We start from the raw sequence: 19,577 nt of genomic DNA on the forward strand, positions 1-19,577 counted from the left end.
TGTTATTTTTATCAACGAATAATAGTTTTTATTAGTGTGTGTTGCTTATGTCAAATATTTCATGTACACATCAGTATAAAATGCTACTTTTTTGTAATTGTATATCTACGGCCATACAACGTTGAAGATACCGGTTCTCGTCCGATCACCGAAGTCAAGCAACGTCTGGCGTGGTTAGTACTTAGATGGGTGACCGCTTGGGAACACCACGTGCTGTAGATTGAAATTTTTAATTTAATTTTTTTTTAAAATTATGTTTTTTTAATATTACTTTAAAAAAATATATTGTTTATTTTTTCTCAAATAAAAAAAGACGATGGTTGAAAGTTTTTTTCTTTTGTTATTTTTATCAACGAATAATAGTTTTTATTAGTGTGTGTTGCTTATGTCAAATATTTCATGTACACATCAGTATAAAATGCTACTTTTTTGTAATTGTATATCTACGGCCATACAACGTTGAAGATACCGGTTCTCGTCCGATCACCGAAGTCAAGCAACGTCTGGCGTGGTTAGTACTTAGATGGGTGACCGCTTGGGAACACCACGTGCTGTAGATTGAAATTTTTAATTTAATTTTTTTTTAAAATTATGTTTTTTTAATATTACTTTAAAAAAAAATATATTGTTTATTTTTTCTCAAATAAAAAAAGACGATGGTTGAAATATTTTCTTGAGTTATTTTTATCAACGAATATTAGTTTTTATTAGTGTGTGTTGCTTATGTCAAATATTTCATGTACACATCAGTATAAAATGCTACTTTTTTGTAATAGTATAGCTACGGCCATACAACGTTGAAGATACCGGTTCTCGTCCGATCACCGAAGTCAAGCAACGTCTGGCGTGGTTAGTACTTAGATGGGTGACCGCTTGGGAACACCACGTGCTGTAGATTGAATTTTTTAGTTTTAATTTTTTCTTTAAAAATATGTTTTTTTAATATTACTTTAAATAAAATATATTGTTTATTTTTTCTCAAATAAAAAAAGACGATGGTTGAAAGTTTTTTCTTGAGTTATTTTTATCAACGAATATTAGTTTTTATTAGTGTGTGTTGCTTATGTCAAATATTTCATGTACACAGTATAAAATGCTACTTTTTTGTAATTGTATAGCTACGGCCATACAACGTTGAAGATACCGGTTCTCGTCCGATCACCGAAGTCAAGCAACGTCTGGCGTGGTTAGTACTTAGATGGGTGACCGCTTGGGAACACCACGTGCTGTAGATTGAATTTTTTTAGTTTTATGTTTATTTTAAAAATATATTTTTAAATTTTCCATTTTTTTTTAAAATATATTGTTTATTTTTTCTCAAATAAAAAAAGACGATGGTTGAAAGTTTTTTTCTTGAGTTATTTTTATCAACGAATATTAGTTTTTATTAGTGTGTGTTGCTTATGTCAAATATTTCATGTACACATCAGTATAAAATGCTACTTTTTTGTTATTGTATAGCTACGGCCATACAACGTTGAAGATACCGGTTCTCGTCCGATCACCGAAGTCAAGCAACGTCTGGCGTGGTTAGTACTTGGATGGGTGACCGCTTGGGAACACCACGTGCTGTAGATTGATTTTTTTTAGTTTTATGTTTATTTTAAAAATATATTTTTAAATTTTCCATTTTTTTTTTAAATATATTGTTTATTTTTTCTCAAATAAAAAAAGACGATGGTTGAAAGTTTTTTTCTTGAGTTATTTTTATCAACGAATATTAGTTTTTATTAGTGTGTGTTGCTTATGTCAAATATTTCATGTACACATCAGTATAAAATGCTACTTTTTTGTAATTGTATATCTACGGCCATACAACGTTGAAGATACCGGTTCTCGTCGGATCACCGAAGTCAAGCAACGTCTGGCGTGGTTAGTACTTAGATGGGTGACCGCTTGGGAACACCACGTGCTGTAGATTGAATTTTTTAGTTTTATGTTTATTTTAAAAATATGTTTTTAAATTTTCCGTTTTTTTTTTAAATATATTGTTTATTTTTTCTCAAATAAAAAAAGACGATGGTTGAAAGTTTTTTCTTGAGTTATTTTTATCAACGAATATTAGTTTTTATTAGTGTGTGTTGCATATGTCAAATATTTCATGTACACATCAGTATAAAATGCTACTTTTTTGAAATTGTATATCTACGGCCATACAACGTTGAAGATACCGGTTCTCGTCCGATCACCGAAGTCAAGCAACGTCTGGCGTGGTTAGTACTTAGATGGGTGACCGCTTGGGAACACCACGTGCTGTAGATTAAATTTTTTAATTTAATTTTTTTTTTAAATTATTGTTTTTTTTTTAATTTTACTTTAAAAAAAATATATTTTATTTTTTCTCAAATAAAAAAAGTTGTTGGTTGAAAATTTTTTTCAGGAGTTCTTTTTATCAACGAATATTAGTTTTTATTAGTGTGTGTTGCTTATGTCAAATATTTCATGTACACATCAGTATAAAATGCTACTTTTTTGTAATTATCCGCTTGGGAACACCACGTGCTGTAGATTGAATTTTTTAATTTAATTTTTTTTTTAAATTATGTTTTTTTATTTTTTCTCAAATAAAAAAAGACGATGGTTGAAAGTTTTGTCTTGAGTTATTTTTATCAACGAATATTAGTTTTTATTAGTGTGTGTTGCTTATGTCAAATATTTCATGTACACATCAGTATAAAATGCTACTTTTTTGTAATTGTATAGCTACGGCCATACAACGTTGAAGATACCGGTTCTCGTCCGATCACCGAAGTCAAGCAACGTCTGGCGTGGTTAGTACTTAGATGGGTGACCGCTTGGGAACACCACGTGCTGTAGATTGAATTTTTTTATTTAATTTTTTTTTAAATTATTGTTTTTTTTTAATTTTACTTTAAAAAAAATATATTTTATTTTGTCTCAAATAAAAAAAGTTGATGGTTGAAAATCTTTTTCAGGAGTTCTTTTTATCAACGAATATTAGTTTTTATTAGTGTGTGTTGCTTATGTCAAATATTTCATGTACACATCAGTATAAAATGCTACTTTTTTGCAATTGTCCGCTTGGGAACACCACGTGCTGTAGATTGAATTTTTTAATTTAATTTTTTTTAAAATTATGTTTTTTTATTTTTTCTCAAATAAAAAAAGACGATGGTTGAAAGTTTTTTTCTTGAGTTATTTTTATCAACGAATATTAGTTTTTATTAGTGTGTGTTGCATATGTCAAATATTTCATGTACACATCAGTATAAAATGCTACTTTTTTGTAATTGTATATCTACGGCCATACAACGTTGAAGATACCGGTTCTCGTCCGATCACCGAAGTCAAGCAACGTCTGGCGTGGTTAGTACTTAGATGGGTGACCGCTTGGGAACACCACGTGCTGTACATTGAATTTTTTAGTTTTATGTTTATTTAAAAATATGTTTTTAAATTTTCCGTTTTTTTTTTTAAATATATTGTTTATTTTTTCTCAAATAAAAAAAGACGATGGTTGAAAGTTTTTTTCTTGAGTTATTTTTATCAACGAATATTAGTTTTTATTAGTGTGTGTTGCATATGTCAAATATTTCATGTACACATCAGTATAAAATGCTACTTTTTTGTAATTGTATATCTACGGCCATACAACGTTGAAGATACCGGTTCTCGTCCGATCACCGAAGTCAAGCAACGTCTGGCGTGGTTAGTACTTAGATGGGTGACCGCTTGGGAACACCACGTGCTGTAGATTGAATTTTTTAGTTTTATATTTATTTTAAAAATATGTTTTTAAATTTTCCATTTTTTTTTAAAAATATATTGTTTATTTTTTCTCAAATAAAAAAAGACGATGGTTGAAAGTTTTTTTCTTGAGTTATTTTTATCAACGAATATTAGTTTTTATTAGTGTGTGTTGCTTATGTCAAATATTTCATGTACACATCAGTATAAAATGCTACTTTTTTGTAATTGTATATCTACCGCCATACAACGTTGAAGATACCGGTTCTCGTCCGATCACCGAAGTCAAGCAACGTCTGGCGTGGTTAGTACTTAGATGGGTGACCGCTTGGGAACACCACGTGCTGTAGATTGAAATTTTTAAATTAATTTTTTTTTTTAAATTATGTTTTTTTTAAATTACTTTTAAAAAAAAATATATTGTTTATTTTTTCTCAAATAAAAAAAGACGATGGTTGAAAGTTTTTTCTTGAGTTATTTTTATCAACGAATATTAGTTTTTATTAGTGTGTGTTGCTTATGTCAAATATTTCATGCACACATCAGTATAAAATGCTACTTTTTTGTAATTGTATAGCTACGGCCATACAACGTTGAAGATACCGGTTCTCGTCCGATCACCGAAGTCAAGCAACGTCTGGCGTGGTTAGTACTTAGATGGGTGACCGCTTGGGAACACCACGTGCTGTAGATTACATTTTTTAATTTAATTTTTTTTTTAAAATTATTGTTTTTTTTTTAATTTTACTTTAAAAAAAATATATTTTATTTTTTCTCAAATAAAAAAAGTTGTTGGTTGAAAAAATTTTTCAGGAGTTCTTTTTATCAACGAATATTAGTTTTTATTAGTGTGTGTTGCTTATGTCAAATATTTCATGTACACATCAGTATAAAATGCTACTTTTTTGTAATTATCCGCTTGGGAACACCACGTGCTGTAGATTGAATTTTTTAATTTAATTTTTTTTTTAAATTATGTTTTTTTATTTTTTCTCAAATAAAAAAAGACGATGGTTGAACGTTTTGTCTTGAGTTATTTTTATCAACGAATATTAGTTTTTATTAGTGTGTGTTGCTTATGTCAAATATTTCATGTACACATCAGTATAAAATGCTACTTTTTTGTAATTGTATAGCTACGGCCATACAACGTTGAAGATACCGGTTCTCGTCCGATCACCGAAGTCAAGCAACGTCTGGCGTGGTTAGTACTTAGATGGGTGACCGCTTGGGAACACCACGTGCTGTAGATTGAATTTTTTTATTTAATTTTTTTTTAAATTATTGTTTTTTTTTTTAATTTTACTTTAAAAAAAATATATTTTATTTTGTCTCAAATAAAAAAAGTTGATGGTTGAAAATCTTTTTCAGGAGATCTTTTTATCAACGAATATTAGTTTTTATTAGTGTGTGTTGCTTATGTCAAATATTTCATGTACACATCAGTATAAAATGCTACTTTTTTGTAATTGTCCGCTTGGGAACACCACGTGCTGTAGATTGAATGTTTTAATTTAATTTTTTTTTAAATTATGTTTTTTTATTTTTTCTCAAATAAAAAAAGACGATGGTTGAAAGTTTTTTTCTTGAGTTATTTTTATCAACGAATATTAGTTTTTATTAGTGTGTGTTGCATATGTCAAATATTTCATGTACACATCAGTATAAAATGCTACTTTTTTGTAATTGTATATCTACGGCCATACAACGTTGAAGATACCGGTTCTCGTCCGATCACCGAAGTCAAGCAACGTCTGGCGTGGTTAGTACTTAGATGGGTGACCGCTTGGGAACACCACGTGCTGTAGATTGAATTTTTAAGTTTTATGTTTATTTTAAAAATATGTTTTTAAATTTTCCGTTTTTTTTAAAAAATATATTGTTTATTTTTTCTCAAATAAAAAAAGACGATGGTTGAAAGTTTTTTTCTTCAGTTATTTTTATCAACGAATATTAGTTTTTATTAGTGTGTGTTGCATATGTCAAATATTTCATGTACACATCAGTATAAAATGCTACTTTTTTGTAATTGTATATCTACGGCCATACAACGTTGAAGATACCGGTTCTCGTCCGATCACCGAAGTCAAGCAACGTCTGGGGTGGTTAGTACTTAGATGGGTGACCGCTTGGGAACACCACGTGCTGTAGATTGCATTTTTTAGTTTTATGTTTATTTTAAAAATATGTTTTTAAATTTTCCATTTTTTTTAAAAATATATTGTTTATTTTTTCTCAAATAAAAAAAGACGATGGTTGAAAGTTTTTTCTTGAGTTATTTTTATCAACGAATATTAGTTTTTATTAGTGTGTGTTGCATATGTCAAATATTTCATGTACACATCAGTATAAAATGCTACTTTTTTGTAATTGTATATCTACGGCCATACAACGTTGAAGATACCGGTTCTCGTCCGATCACCGAAGTCAAGCAACGTCTGGCGTGGTTAGTACTTAGATGGGTGACCGCTTGGGAACACCACGTGCTGTAGATTGAATTTTTTAGTTTTATGTTTATTTTAAAAATATGTTTTTAAATTTTCCATTTTTTTTAAAAATATATTGTTTATTTTTTCTCAAATAAAAAAAGACGATGGTTGAAAGTTTTTTTCTTGAGTTATTTTTATCAACGAATATTAGTTTTTATTAGTGTGTGTTGCTTATGTCAAATATTTCATGTACACATCAGTATAAAATGCTACTTTTTTGTAATTGTATATCTACGGCCATACAACGTTGAAGATACCGGTTCTCGTCCGATCACCGAAGTCAAGCAACGTCTGGCGTGGTTAGTACTTAGATGGGTGACCGCTTGGGAACACCACGTGCAGTAGATTGAATTTTACTTTTATTTATTTATTTATTTTTTTTTAATTTTATTTTTTTGTTAAAATAGGCCTTGAGTTATTTTTATCAACGAATATTAATTTTTATTTCACAATGGTTTGATCTGTTTTGACACCCCTATTTCTTTCAATAAATAAACAATAAATAGTTTCCTTTTAAGCAGTTGAAACCTATATTTCAGAAGTTTCGATTAATATTGCATTATTGACCAGTGATGATAAAGTTAAACTCCCCTTCCCACTCCCACACCCTTCATTGTCGCATCAAAATATACTGTTGACTTTTTTTTAGCGTGACAATGCCATGTTATAAATGACGTAACAAGATCACAGGTTATGTAACATCAGTTACATCATTCAAAAATGTTATGTAACCAGGCATAAGCTGGTCTCGACTTTGTGGGTTGTATTTATTAAACACTCAAAATTAAGTCCTGTCATCTCTTTTTTTTACAATGGTTTGATAGGTTCTGACACCCCTACTAATAGACTCTTCCTATAAAAGGTGTGTTATAATAAAGGAAACATAGTATTATTACCTACAGTAATTTGGGCAAGGATTAGGGTTAGGGCTATGGTATAACTTGGATTTGGGTTTGATTAATAATATATAATGGTTGGCTTCCAATTACCGATGTATGTTTAATAAACAACCTAATAGCTTAGGTCTACTACTTTCCGTAGGCTTACACCCCTTTTCAGAAGATTCCACATTTCTTTAAAAGTTGAGCCAAACACAACAATATCAACCCCCCCCCCACCCCACTCCGCCCTTCTTTCTCGTTCATGAACAGTGTTCACACTTTTATAATGCCGACAGCTAAACATCGGAGTCGTGGATGACGTAACAAGGTCACAGGTTACGTAACATCAGTTATGTCTTTATAAAGTGTTATGTAACGGGGTAGTCTGTTTTGAATTTGTGAGTTGTGTTTCTAAAACACTCAAGAATTAAGTCCTGTCATCCCTTTTTTCACAATGGTTTGATCGGTTCTGTCACCCCTACTTTTTATTAATCGATTGTTAGTTACGCGCACTTTTAAAAAATTGTCTTAATATTGGTATCAAACTAATAGACTCATCCTATAAGAGGTGTGTTATAATGAAAGAATCTTCGTATTATCACCTACAGTAAATTGGGCAAGGATTAGAGTTTTAGTTTTCTTATAACTTGGATTTGGGTTTGGTTAATAATATGTAATAGTTGGCTTTCAATTACCGAAGGATGTTTTACTAAACAACCTAATAGTTTAGGCCTACTACTTGCCGTAGCCTAACACCCTCTTTTCAGAAGATTCCATATTTACTGAACAACTGTGCCAACAAGAACAAAACACCCCTCCCTTCCCCCCTCTCTCTCTGTCTCTGTCTCTCTCTCTCTCTGTCCCTTTCGTAGACTGTTCACTGTTCAGAGTCGTGAATGTCGTAAAAAGTACACAGGTTACGTAACATCAGTTACGTCATTCATAAGTATTCTATAACGGGGTAGTCGATTTTGATTATCTGAGTTGTTTCTAAAACACTCAAAATAAATCCTGTCATCCCAACTTTAACAATAGTTTGATCTGTTCTGTCACCCCTACCTCTTTTAATAATGGTTTGCCCTGTACACCCGCCACTAGAGTTCACCTTTATGACATTTTTAGTTTTTCATCATTATCTTTTTACAAACACCATCAAAAGTAACTAGCTTGTTATAATGCTTTCAAGCATTAAAGTTGCAAAATAATATAAACTAAAGCCGGTCCTCCACTTGAAAATAATTTACAGTTAAATCGGTGTGTAAAGCCTTTCGTAATTTTGACATTGTATAATTCAATACTTTAGCTTAGGCTTAAAACTAAAAAGGGCTTTTAAATGAATTTTTCTACCCCGTTTGGCGCCCCTATGGGTTCGGCGCCCGGGGTTGCCGTCCCACCCGCCCTCTTCTAGCTACGCCACTGGAGCTTTACCGACTCGACCACGCCGAACACTGCGATTATGACGCGTCTCGACGGTTTACGCCTCTCTAGGTCGGTAAAACTTTTGCAATTTTGCCTATATGTCTGTGTCTGTCTATGTGTCTTGAGACAAGATAACTCGATTACCGTTTCAGTTATGTGGACAAAATTTCATACATAAGTATTATTTCAAATGTGTAGTTCAACATCTGTTCGATTTTCCGGTAACCGAAAGTGGTACTTACTCTACTTCCGGTTTCTCAAAAGCCAAAAATTGATGTGCCTTTTAAGTTATGTGGACAAAATTTCAATATAAGTATTGCATTTTAATTTTATGCGCATGTTTCTTTCGAATTTTGGGTGACCACCGATTACAGGAAGTAGAACTTTACTCTTTCTGATTTCTAAAGTACCGATAACTAGAGTACCGTTTCAGTTAGGTGGACGGAATTTTTAGACAGGTATAAATCTTAATATCTGGATTCTCTCAATTTTGAGAGATTTCTAGTAAACGGAAGTATTGCTTTACACTATTTTAGATTTCTGAGAAAAAAGATTCCTTTTTACCAGGCCAATTTCTTTAAAACTTTTCACGTAGGCGTAGATCTAGACTCGATTACTATGCAATGAGACTTAAAACTTGGCTGAATTAGATGTTTAATTAAAAGTAATCAATGTTTCCTTTATAAAGCAAACATTTTCTGCTATATTGTACTACGTTTATGTTCATTTGGTGCGCAGTTATATTTTTTTCTACGCAATTTCTATTTTTTTACTTTCTCGTATATACGAAGTATAGAGAAAGTCTTGTAATCGTGCAAAAAAAAAATCGAGATTTTTGCAAATCTCGACGTTTTACATCTCACTGATACGGAAAAACATAATTTTGCAATCTTGTCCGTATGTCTGTGTGTGTGTGTGTGTCCGTGTGTAAACACGATAACTTGAGTACCGTTACAGCTAGGTTGATGAAATTTCATATATAAGTATTTTATCAAAATCGTAGATCCGTATCAACTTTTGAGCGATTTCCGATAACCGGAAGTGGTACTTTTTCTACTTTGAATTTTTCAAAAGCCTATAACTTGAGTACTATTTCAGATAGATAAATGAAATTTGATATATAAGTAAAAGATCTAATTCTCTACCTTCTGTCAAATTTTGAGTTGACCGGAAGTACTTATTTACGCTATTTCCGATTTCTCAAAAAACGCATGTAAATTTATAAAGTACTAATAATATTGCGCACTATTATGCACATCTTTATTTAGCGTTCACTTGGTGTGCATTTCTTTTTTCTACGAGATTATATTCTACTAGGCATGCTGCCCAGCTTCGCTTAGGCTTTCGAAAACATTGAGAATTTGAATGCTTAATTAATTCGCCCGAGGGTCGGTCTACGACCTCAAAAGTTATGAAGAGGTTCCTCCGTGGACATTTTTTTTTAATTTATAGCTCATATAAGGTACCGGTCAGTCGAGGTCAGTTTTGACCCCCTCATCGTAGACTTTTCGGCCAACCGGCCCCCGTGTTCTGTCGCCCCAAGGCAAGATCCTGCCAAATTTGAAGCGCCTGCGGCGCCGGGAAGTGCCCTATCGGACACCCGACAATCTAGATCTAGATCTAGATTCCTAAAAGATTTTTTTTTTAAGTTTAGCCCGAGCATAATTAAAAAAAATACATTAACCAAGTTGACTTGGTGTGTCTCGAACCCGCACCACCTGCGTGGTTTAATGTACACTAACATCTCCGCTATTTAGGCACCTTATAATATTCGGAGAATGAAACACGTATTTTAAAATCTTAACTTACGCGAATATGCCTATTCTTTCAAATTAATTTTTTTATCTCAAATTAGCCAGTTCCAAACAAAGATTTTGTATAAAATAAATAAGTCTTGAAATAGTTTAGTCCTAATATAGAAATTTATTTTTGGAATTGATTTTAGAGAAGTTAGAGTCTAAATCTAGATCTTAGCGTCTACGTCTAGATCTAGTCTAGTTATTGCGTAGATTTAGATTTAGATTTAGAATCTAGTCTAGATCTAGAATCCAAATACATAAAATAAATTTTATGAGTTTAGGCCGGAAAAATTGTATTGTATACATTTCATAGTGTACGTAGATCTAAATCAAATTTGAATGAAATAGTTCATTTCTTTTTATTCAAAACACAGCAGATGACGTCATAAGTTAATGTATAAGCAATAGCGACGTCACAGTTTTATGCGTTCTTTTTCACATGTATTAATGCTTTTCCGGTTGCATAAATAATACTGTTTCTCTACATTCGAATACGCCTTTAATTTTTATTTTTCTTCTTTAAGTAAAATTGTGGTTATACATTTAAAACATCTAACATATTATTTTCAATAAAAGTCCGTAAAAAGTTCTCCATATACCGCTGCCGATTCTGACGTGATGTCCGGCGAAAATTTTTTGCGGACAGAGAAAGAGAGAGAGATGTGCGAACGTGGAGATTTATATATTAGGATTTTTAAAAATTTGAGTATTTAAAATGGATTAAAAATCATGTCTAGAAGTCTATATCCCGAGTTGCCATCCCCCGTAGTGTTATATTAGAATATTCGAGAAAGTTTAGGGGAGATCACTCCCGGTCTATTTAACTATGTACGAGAAAGTTTAAGGGAGATAACTAGTACTTTATTAAAGTCATGTTAGAAACCTACTTTAGTCGATATTTCGCATTTTAAAAGGATGTTGAAATAGAAAAATACAGCCTAGTAGATGTAGACTGAACTTCGAAAAAAAAAATTTCAAGGGGGGGGGGGTGAAGATTAAAGATTGACGTCATTTTAAGGATGTAGACTGGCTTTTGTGACGAAGGGAATGAGAGGTAAAAAAAAAATTATCCAAAAGGTGTGACGTCATTTATGCACGACTCCTTACAGTTTTAGTTGGGAGTAGGATATCATTGGCAGGGGAGGTAATTCCCTATTCAAGTTTTTGTTTGTTTGGTAGAGTGAAGGGGTTAATTGACAGGGGTAATGTTCTCCTCTAAATAGGCATATTTGTTAGAATATACCCAACAATCACTATTATACAACTCAACATTTGCATACTTGAGTTAATAAGTTATGTTTCACTATCAAAAGCTGTGTTACTTTCATGTTTAGAACTGTTTGTTGTTTTTTTTTTTTTAAATAAGAGAATACATTCAACACTGAGGTTCAGACAATAAACAAAAAAAAAATAAAACAACACAGTAACATTCTTTTCCAGTTTCTTTATTATAGTACTTTGATCATTTATGGTCTTTTAATGTTGGAGTGTTTTTTTTTTTTTCATAATACATTCATCATTCTTTTTGTCCCATTAAATGTTTTCAGATACAAACCTTTTTTTTTTTGCATTTTGCATTAAATAGTTGTTTTTAAACATCACTTTTATGACTAAATTTGTTAATCCTACTTAATACAAATCATTAGGTAAAACTCCCAAAAAATTCAATATATTATTAACAGGAAACATGTTGTTAGATTCTACCCAGATTAATGTTCCTGGTGAAGAAACTTAAAATGTAAAGCTTATTAGATCAGCTCTTTGAAAAAAAAAAATTAACACACTGAATACTCACTATAAGTAATAAGACAGTTGGATTTAAAAAAATAATAGTAGCCTTAAAAATGTGTAATTAGATACAACTGTAACATTGATATGATTGACTATAGCATTACTGTAAGCATGGAAATGAATGAACACAACCAATTTTAAAACGTTGTTGTTGCTTTTAACTTTTTAAAATAATTTATTACAAGTACTATTTTTAAAATCCAGTAAGTGTGTTAAAATTTAAAATATCTTTTATTAAAGAATTGTATTAGATAATACATCAGAAACAAGATGTACACTTTTAAAACTTGAGCCCAAATTGAATTTAGTATAAGAAAAGAGTTATCAATTGCTTACTAAAATTGTTATAGTAATTATGTCGATCACTTAACAAAAAGAGATGAAGCAGAGATTATAAGGCACACAGAAGCATGATCACAAATGTTTAACACTGTAGGTACAGTAAAAAAGACAGTGGAATTTTAAAATAATCTTATATAATATAATAAGATATTTATTTATTTTCTAAAACAATAAGATATGCAACAAGTAATTTGGTTATAGATAAATACTCTGTGCAGCACAACCATAAAGGAATAACAGTATATCTATTTACAAATATTAATAATGCAGAATCATATTTTTTTTAAAAACTGGGTTTAAACTATAACTTCCAAATCTGTACATATCTATTTTAAGACAATTTTGCAAACATATTAACTGAAAAACCCAAATAGTAATTTCAAAACAACTACTATCTTTCCTTGTGCAGGACACTTGGTCACATTTTATTCATAGATCTTTCAAGTAAAACAGACATGGTTATCCAGTTCTTAAAAGTGGAACTTCGACTTTCTTTATTTAATAAATATTCAGTTGTACCAAACAAAATGGCTGATACAAGGTAAAAAAAACTTATATGCAGTGTCACTATTAAAAATAGTAATCTATATTAATAGTTTCGCTGTCTGTGTATGTATCTATCTATCTGACAAGAACCCTCTGTCTGACAAGAACGCTCTAGAGAAAACATAAGAAAAAATTCTATCTGACAAGAACGCTCTAGAGAAAACACAAGCAAAATAAAAACATGCACAGTAATTCGAAAAACGAAATATGACGTCGACACATTTAGCACAGAGTAGAAAATAATCTCAAACCCAGAGAGTGCTCACAGTTATATGACGTCATTGATTTTCGCGTTAACATTGAATAAAAAGGAAATGTTGTCTAATCTTAATGGTTTGCGTGAAGAGTTTCTTGCATACAATTCTTCGGGTAGGGGCGAAGCCCCACCCCACGCGTAAGAACGTCTGAGCCCCCCCCCCCCCTAACTCAAAAGAAATTTCTTCATCGATACTCTATAATAAAATTACCGCCTAATTAATGTGTCTAATCTAAAAAGTGGTTTTCTTGCAATTTCTTTAATGCAATTCTTCGGGTAGTGACTAAGCGCGACACCAGTGTTTCTTTCAGACTTTTTCCTCCCCGGAGAGGGGTGGGGGTAATTGAAATTTTCGGGGGCGGGGGTAGAATTTTCGGGAAGGGGGGCGGACACTGGAAAAAGTATATAATTATATTTCGTTGAATGGGACGGTAGACATGATTGTTTTGGGAGTGGGGGGGGGGGGGGATGGTGTGTGTGTGTGTGGGGGGGGGGGGGGTGGGGTGGTTTCCTCATCTATACTCTATAATAAAATTACCGCCTAATTAATGTGTCTAATCTAAAAAGTGGTTTTCTCGCAATTTCTTTAATGCAATTCTTCGCGTAGTGGCTAAGCGCGACACCAGTGTTTCTTTCAGACTTTTTCCTCCCCGGAGAGGGGTGGGGGTACTTGAAATTATCGGGGGCGGGGGTAGAATTTTCTGGGAGGGGGCGGACACTGGAAAAAGTATATAATTATATTTCGTTGAATGGGACGGTAGACATGTTTTTTTTTGGGGGGGGGGGGGGTGGAGGGGTGGGGGGGTGGTGTGGGGGGGGGGGGGGGGTGGGTTGGTTTCAGTGTTTCTTTCAGACTTTTTCCTCCCCGGAGAGGGGTGGGGGTACTTGAAATTATCGGGGGCGGGGGTAGAATTTTCTGGGAGGGGGCGGACACTGGAAAAAGTATATAATTATATTTCGTTGAATGGGACGGTAGACATGTTTTTTTTTGGGGGGGGGGGGGGGGGGGTGGAGGGGGGGGGGGGTGGAGGGGGGGGGGGGTGGAGGGGTGGGGGTGGGGGGGGGCGGTGTGTGGTGGGGGGTGGTGTGTGGGGGTGGGGGGTGGGGGTGGTGTGTGGGGGGGTGGGTTGGTTTTAGTTTAGAGAAAAGAGACAGCACTATCAGCCTAGCGCCCGTTGTACCCTTCCTCAACGGGCCATTTTTCTCGTTAATAATAGGTAGTTAATAAACAGTTGGAATATTTATCTAAAACATAACTGGTCTCTGAGGAAACATTAAAAACAATGTGCAGAAATATCTTTTGGATTTGTGGTTAATAGCTGGTTTATAAACCAAAAACAAAACAAATACTTTCTAAATCCAGAGAGATTTAAGAAGTATAAACATACATTATTTCTCATACACCTTGTAACATTATAGCCATCTAAAAAGCAAATAATGAATATGAGCTTTTAATATCATGAAACATTTGATGACTCTAAGCTACAACACTAAAAATTGTTCAATATTCATTTTATGAGTATTTTAGAGGTAAAAACAAATCATTTTTAATATTTAGAGAAAAAATTAGAAAACTTAAAAAAATAATGCACTTTCTGAATGCATTAAATTTAAAGCTTATATCTTCATAGTGCTTTGAAAGACTTAAGTTCATTTGAAACAATTTTATGAACAATGACAAAATAATAATTTCCAAAACCCATCTGGTACGCATTTAAAAAAAAAAGACAAAATTGAAAATCTATTGCATGGAAGTAGATTAATTAACATGCTCTGTTGCATGACAATGAAATCCTGAGCCCATTGGTAATTTAAACCAGCAGTTCCTAACTTCTACTACATTATAGTTACCCTAGTGAATTCCAGTTTTGTTTTACAAGACACCATATAAAGACACAAAACATTTTTTTAACAGTAATAAATATGATACTCTATTTTAGATGACAAAGTGTGTTTGTGAAGCCTTTCAATTTTTTAAAAGGTTGATTTGGCCATAATTATTTGTTTGTTTTTCTGGACAGCTTAGGAAATCTACCAAAAATAAGTCAGCTGGAAATGTGATGGCACCGTTTAGCAAAATACGAGCTCAAAATCAATTGTATGGGAAAACTTTTTAAAAAAATTAACAATTTTTTGTTAAATACTGTGTAGAAAATGTTCTCACAGGTAACTTTAATTATGTGTAGTGTGATTTACTAATCAAATTAACAGGAATTTTTTTTTGCATCATATTTTCAACACCACTGAATAAGTTAAAAATGGAGTTTAAATATTCATTATTTTAAGCAGTGGAACTTAAAAGTCATTAAAAATAATATATAAAAATAATATATTAAAACATGTTATTATCAAAGCAATAACTATGATAAGTAATTAAACTGAGTATTGACAACTTTAAAAAAAGTGTCCACACATTATAAAAATAAAAGTATTGACGTTTGCTTAACTAAACAAAAATATCAAATGGTGAAAGATGTAATAAAATAAACCTAACTAGTCTAGAGCAAAATATACAAGCATGTACAAAACAAAAAAGGTTGTCTCAAAAAAAATATGTTGAAAAATAAAGCTCACTGCTTTTTAATAGGAAATGATGCATAGAATTAGTTATATAAAAGTCATAACATCTATATATTTATTATTTATAAAATAATTCATTAGTAAGTTTTATTTTTTTCTAAAAGTAAACTTATATTTAAAAAAATGATATTAACTTTTTGGTTCTTAAGCTATGGTGAGTTTTAAAAGGTTTCATCAAAGAGAAACTGGGAAAAAAAAATTTAAGACAACTGGATAGCCTGACAAGTTACACCATTGGTTAAACTGGATCATTAGGCATTTAGCCATAAAGATTTTAAATCTCACAGGTGTAGAAATTTGTTTCAAAATTAATATTTTAAATTGCTTATCATCAATATTAATGTAACATTGTATAAAAGCTATAAAAAGAAACATATCTAAAAAGTAATACTTAGAGATTATTAAAATTATTTGTCAGTAAACATTTTTACAGCAATAGTTTTCGGTTTGTGGCAATTCCTCTACCTCCTATGAACAATACTTTAAAACTCCTCTTCAGCTCTTTGTGCTAAATCAGCGATCTGCTTTAAGAGATTGGATGCGTTGTGGTGATTCTCGTTTTGATCAAAGTCCGAACCATCAGGCTGGTCAAAGCCCTGTGGGGATTCATCGCCCCAATCACTTTCCTCATTTAGGCTAGACATTGAACCCATGTAGCTTGCACTCCCTAAAGAATATTCTGATCCAGTCTCAGAGAAGCGATCAGACACTGTGATTTTGTACTCTTGAATGGCTTCATGCAGTGACAGCAGTTGACAGAATAAAGATAAATCGAGAGACCGAAGTTGTTTCTGTGGAAATTAAAGATCATTTTAATCTGTAAATATTTTGAAGATCAATACAAATGTTTGTATTAATATAAAATAATTAATTAAAAATATAGAATAATTAAATATAAAACAATTAAAATAAAATAATTAAATATAATATAATTAATATAAATGTCATACGTAAATGTTGTTTTAAAAATTACTTTAAAAATGTATTCTTAGTAATAGGTATCTTTAGCTTATATCTATTTTTAAGTAAAAAGCATTTTATGTTAAATCCAAGGATCTAAACAAAAAGAGGAAGACCCTAAAATATCTGGTAAAGAGAAATCGAAAAAGAGAGGGATATTAATGGAAAAAAAATTTGAAACAACAGAAAAGCTTGGATGAATGTTGATAATGGCTTAAGCTCAATGCAAAAAGGCAAAGAAGTAATATTTTTTAATCCCTCCCCCCCTCCCACACTAGTGTTTGTATTTTCAACACAGATATCATGTTAAATCAAATTTACCATTTCTTTTTGAAGTTTCATCAATGAAGAATTTAATTTCAAATATGGATTCTTGTGGTCACAAGTCTCCTTCCTGACTGTAAGAGGATTTTGGTCCAAGGTTTTTAAAGTATCACTTAAGCTGTCGTTGACTGAGTACGATAATTTATCATCAGATTCGTTGCTGGTTTCGGCTAGGGAAGTGCCGCTCTCAATATGTGATATGCTATTATGTCGTTTTTTATCCACAGGCATGACCATGGCTGACCTGGAAATAATGCTTTGACTATTGTTACTCATGGTGGCAGGACCGTGAACCTCCTCACTCTCGCTAGAAGAGCAATCAGGAACCAAATTTAGATTTATTTTCAACCGTATGCCTTGATTGTGATGTTCGTTTTCATTTACGTCAGAGATTACCACTAGGTGGCTAAAACACTTGGGAATCGGCAAAAAATCGCACGAAGGAAGCATGTTGTTTTAGAATATACTGTACAAATTAGTACAATATCTGCAAAAAAAAATTTTCAATGAAAAGGCAATAACGTTATGAAAGAATAAATTATTTTTATAAAAAAACTGTCACAACAATGAAAGACTGATATAATGGGCCAAAAAGATTAATACATTATTAACTCAAATATAAAGTTCATCTAAGAAGCAATAGAAAAAATGGTACTAATAGAATACCAGCTTGGCATATCAAAGCTGGGTCGAGGACATTATAGTCCCGTTTCCCCCCCCCCCCCCCCCCCCCCCCAATTAATAAAATCTATCACTATCACTACCACTCCCCACCCCATCCCCACATGGTCTGGTGAGCTGTGGTCACGCTAAATGTTTACAAATCGTAGAGCCGGGTTTAGTGACGGTTATTAGGGGCAGATGATTTAGTTTGAAACGATTTTAAACTTACAGGAGGTAACTAAGAGGTGGCTGCTTTCACGGGGGGGGGGTGTAGGGTTGGGTTAGGGGAAAGGGGGGTAGTGTTTTAAAGCAAATATTTTCAGTGGCAGCATTGGTACTGTCGAATTCACAAATTATGAATTACTGAAAAGTAGAAAATAAAACAACTAAATAGCGGCGTATAATACGCCGCGGGTCGGCTCGTTATAAACATTAAGCATTACAGTTCCACTTAAATAGCGTGAGATTGTCGGCGTGAGAAAAATCCCTACATGGTCACTGTGAGTTCACATTAATTTTAATTATCAGCATACATCATAGATTAGAATCATGTCTTGCAATTCTGTGTTTCTACTATACCCATTGCGTTTCTACTTTACCCATTGCCATGAAAATCTTAACTGACAGGAACATATTTTCAAGAAAAAATTTTTAATCTAGATCTAGATCTAGATAAATTAATAGTAGTTAGGCTAGTAGGCCTACCTAGGCCTTAATAATAGGCCTACTAAATATTCCAAATTTTGGATATTTCTCAAGTAAACTTAAGACTCTTATTCACTATTTAATTTTTATTTAGAGTCAGAGTGACTCTCAGAGTGTGTTGTAGAACTTGTAGAGATAGTCGAGATAGAGAACTAGAGATCCTTTTAGAATCTAGATCTAGCCTCCAACTATTTTTTAGACAACATAAAGATCCCTTGCTAATTAATTATGACTAACAGAAATAAGTTAATAACGACATTAGTCTAATAGTTAATAAGTTTTAGCATACATGAATTGTAAAAACAAGGAAAAGGTAGAATCTAGGATTTGTTTACATTTCAGAAAAGGACACCGGGTTGTGCAGATTTTCGAAAAGCTTAATTCTAAATCTCGACTCCAGATCTAGATCTATCTAGATTCAAATAAAATATAATTTACACTTACATTGCATTCGAGTCGATTGAAATCAGACATGGTTTTGCGAGGTAGTGAATGGTTCATTATTTTGCTATTTTATGTGAATATCGGGGAGGGTGGCGATATTTTTAACAGGTAGCATATCTAACCAAGACAGCTGTCTCACGTTAAGTTACAGTACCGCGCTCGTATTGCTTTCAATGCATTATGTTTCGTAATTTTAGGTTTCTCTAGTAGAGCTAGGCCTAACAAACAAGTTGAGGTGTTGTTTAGGGGCATAAAAATTACAAGGACGTTAATTTCTACTGATTATGGAACCAACTGGAGAGAATGACAGTTGTTGATCAATGTCCAGCTATGAAGAGTAGTAGTAAAAAGCGCGTGAACATAATATGGATGAAAGATACTAAAAATAGTCTGACATGATGACAAATAAAACATTTTGAGTAAATTTGTTAAATGTTTTATTGATTTCTAATTCTAAAGCAGTTATAAGGTTGTTTTTAAATTGAGCATGTTATTTTCTACTTTTTTTTTATACATTCAGGAATTGTAAAAATATAGGCCTAATAATAAATCTATATTTACGTTTTAAGAAAATATGTGGGGCCCTTATTTATTCTTTCCTTTTAGATCGTTTTTATTCAGGTAGACACAGAACACAACTAAAAAATTTGATAAGAAGAACAACAACCCG

General features: G+C 32.4%; 1 protein-coding gene and 17 non-coding genes across 18 annotated transcripts; 17 read left to right on the forward strand and 1 right to left on the reverse strand.

Annotated features, from left to right (window-relative positions):
* Positions 1–103: 103 nt before the first annotated feature.
* Positions 104–222, forward strand: LOC131945468 (5S ribosomal RNA). The gene has a single exon (XR_009387310.1). It is a non-coding gene; the product is annotated as a 5S ribosomal RNA (ribosomal RNA).
* A 219-nt stretch (positions 223–441) lies between these two features.
* LOC131945469 (5S ribosomal RNA) lies at positions 442–560 on the forward strand. The gene has a single exon (XR_009387311.1). It is a non-coding gene; the product is annotated as a 5S ribosomal RNA (ribosomal RNA).
* A 219-nt stretch (positions 561–779) lies between these two features.
* Positions 780–898, forward strand: LOC131945636 (5S ribosomal RNA). Its single transcript, XR_009387474.1, has one exon. It is a non-coding gene; the product is annotated as a 5S ribosomal RNA (ribosomal RNA).
* Positions 899–1,116: 218 nt separating this feature from the next.
* Positions 1,117–1,235, forward strand: LOC131945637 (5S ribosomal RNA). Its single transcript, XR_009387475.1, has one exon. It is a non-coding gene; the product is annotated as a 5S ribosomal RNA (ribosomal RNA).
* Positions 1,236–1,459: 224 nt separating this feature from the next.
* Positions 1,460–1,578, forward strand: LOC131945550 (5S ribosomal RNA). The gene has a single exon (XR_009387390.1). It is a non-coding gene; the product is annotated as a 5S ribosomal RNA (ribosomal RNA).
* Positions 1,579–1,802: 224 nt separating this feature from the next.
* LOC131945558 (5S ribosomal RNA) lies at positions 1,803–1,921 on the forward strand. Its single transcript, XR_009387397.1, has one exon. It is a non-coding gene; the product is annotated as a 5S ribosomal RNA (ribosomal RNA).
* Positions 1,922–2,143: 222 nt separating this feature from the next.
* LOC131945470 (5S ribosomal RNA) lies at positions 2,144–2,262 on the forward strand. Its single transcript, XR_009387312.1, has one exon. It is a non-coding gene; the product is annotated as a 5S ribosomal RNA (ribosomal RNA).
* Positions 2,263–2,701: 439 nt separating this feature from the next.
* LOC131945638 (5S ribosomal RNA) lies at positions 2,702–2,820 on the forward strand. The gene has a single exon (XR_009387476.1). It is a non-coding gene; the product is annotated as a 5S ribosomal RNA (ribosomal RNA).
* A 437-nt stretch (positions 2,821–3,257) lies between these two features.
* Positions 3,258–3,376, forward strand: LOC131945700 (5S ribosomal RNA). Its single transcript, XR_009387536.1, has one exon. It is a non-coding gene; the product is annotated as a 5S ribosomal RNA (ribosomal RNA).
* Positions 3,377–3,599: 223 nt separating this feature from the next.
* Positions 3,600–3,718, forward strand: LOC131945471 (5S ribosomal RNA). The gene has a single exon (XR_009387313.1). It is a non-coding gene; the product is annotated as a 5S ribosomal RNA (ribosomal RNA).
* A 224-nt stretch (positions 3,719–3,942) lies between these two features.
* On the forward strand, positions 3,943–4,061 carry LOC131945724 (5S ribosomal RNA). The gene has a single exon (XR_009387558.1). It is a non-coding gene; the product is annotated as a 5S ribosomal RNA (ribosomal RNA).
* Positions 4,062–4,283: 222 nt separating this feature from the next.
* LOC131945639 (5S ribosomal RNA) lies at positions 4,284–4,402 on the forward strand. Its single transcript, XR_009387477.1, has one exon. It is a non-coding gene; the product is annotated as a 5S ribosomal RNA (ribosomal RNA).
* Positions 4,403–4,842: 440 nt separating this feature from the next.
* LOC131945640 (5S ribosomal RNA) lies at positions 4,843–4,961 on the forward strand. The gene has a single exon (XR_009387478.1). It is a non-coding gene; the product is annotated as a 5S ribosomal RNA (ribosomal RNA).
* Positions 4,962–5,400: 439 nt separating this feature from the next.
* Positions 5,401–5,519, forward strand: LOC131945472 (5S ribosomal RNA). Its single transcript, XR_009387314.1, has one exon. It is a non-coding gene; the product is annotated as a 5S ribosomal RNA (ribosomal RNA).
* A 224-nt stretch (positions 5,520–5,743) lies between these two features.
* Positions 5,744–5,862, forward strand: LOC131945749 (5S ribosomal RNA). The gene has a single exon (XR_009387581.1). It is a non-coding gene; the product is annotated as a 5S ribosomal RNA (ribosomal RNA).
* Positions 5,863–6,084: 222 nt separating this feature from the next.
* LOC131945473 (5S ribosomal RNA) lies at positions 6,085–6,203 on the forward strand. Its single transcript, XR_009387315.1, has one exon. It is a non-coding gene; the product is annotated as a 5S ribosomal RNA (ribosomal RNA).
* A 223-nt stretch (positions 6,204–6,426) lies between these two features.
* Positions 6,427–6,545, forward strand: LOC131945695 (5S ribosomal RNA). Its single transcript, XR_009387531.1, has one exon. It is a non-coding gene; the product is annotated as a 5S ribosomal RNA (ribosomal RNA).
* A 7,869-nt stretch (positions 6,546–14,414) lies between these two features.
* LOC131945267 (uncharacterized) lies at positions 14,415–18,827 on the reverse strand. The gene is made up of 3 exons (XM_059306356.1): positions 18,753–18,827; positions 17,093–17,582; positions 14,415–16,602 (listed from the first exon to the last, which is right to left on the reverse strand). The coding sequence occupies exons 2-3, from the start codon at positions 17,543–17,545 to the stop codon at positions 16,294–16,296; spliced, it is 762 nt and encodes a 253-aa protein (XP_059162339.1). The 5' UTR covers positions 17,546–17,582; positions 18,753–18,827; the 3' UTR covers positions 14,415–16,293.
* Between the last annotated feature and the right edge of the window lie 750 nt (positions 18,828–19,577).

The sequence above is a fragment of the Physella acuta genome, unplaced genomic scaffold (genome assembly GCF_028476545.2).
Source record: "Physella acuta isolate Inbredline_101_S28 unplaced genomic scaffold, ASM2847654v3 ptg000533l, whole genome shotgun sequence".
In the NCBI taxonomy this organism is placed as follows: Eukaryota; Metazoa; Mollusca; class Gastropoda; family Physidae; genus Physella; species Physella acuta.

Coding starts and splice junctions, on each gene's coding strand:
- LOC131945267 (XM_059306356.1), bottom strand. CDS start 17,545: ATGCTTCCTTCGTGCGATTTTTTGCCGATTCCCAAGTGTTTTAGCCAC. Junction 16,603..17,092: donor TGAAACTTCAAAAAGAAATG/GTAAATTTGATT, acceptor TAATTTCCACAG/AAACAACTTCGGTCTCTCGA.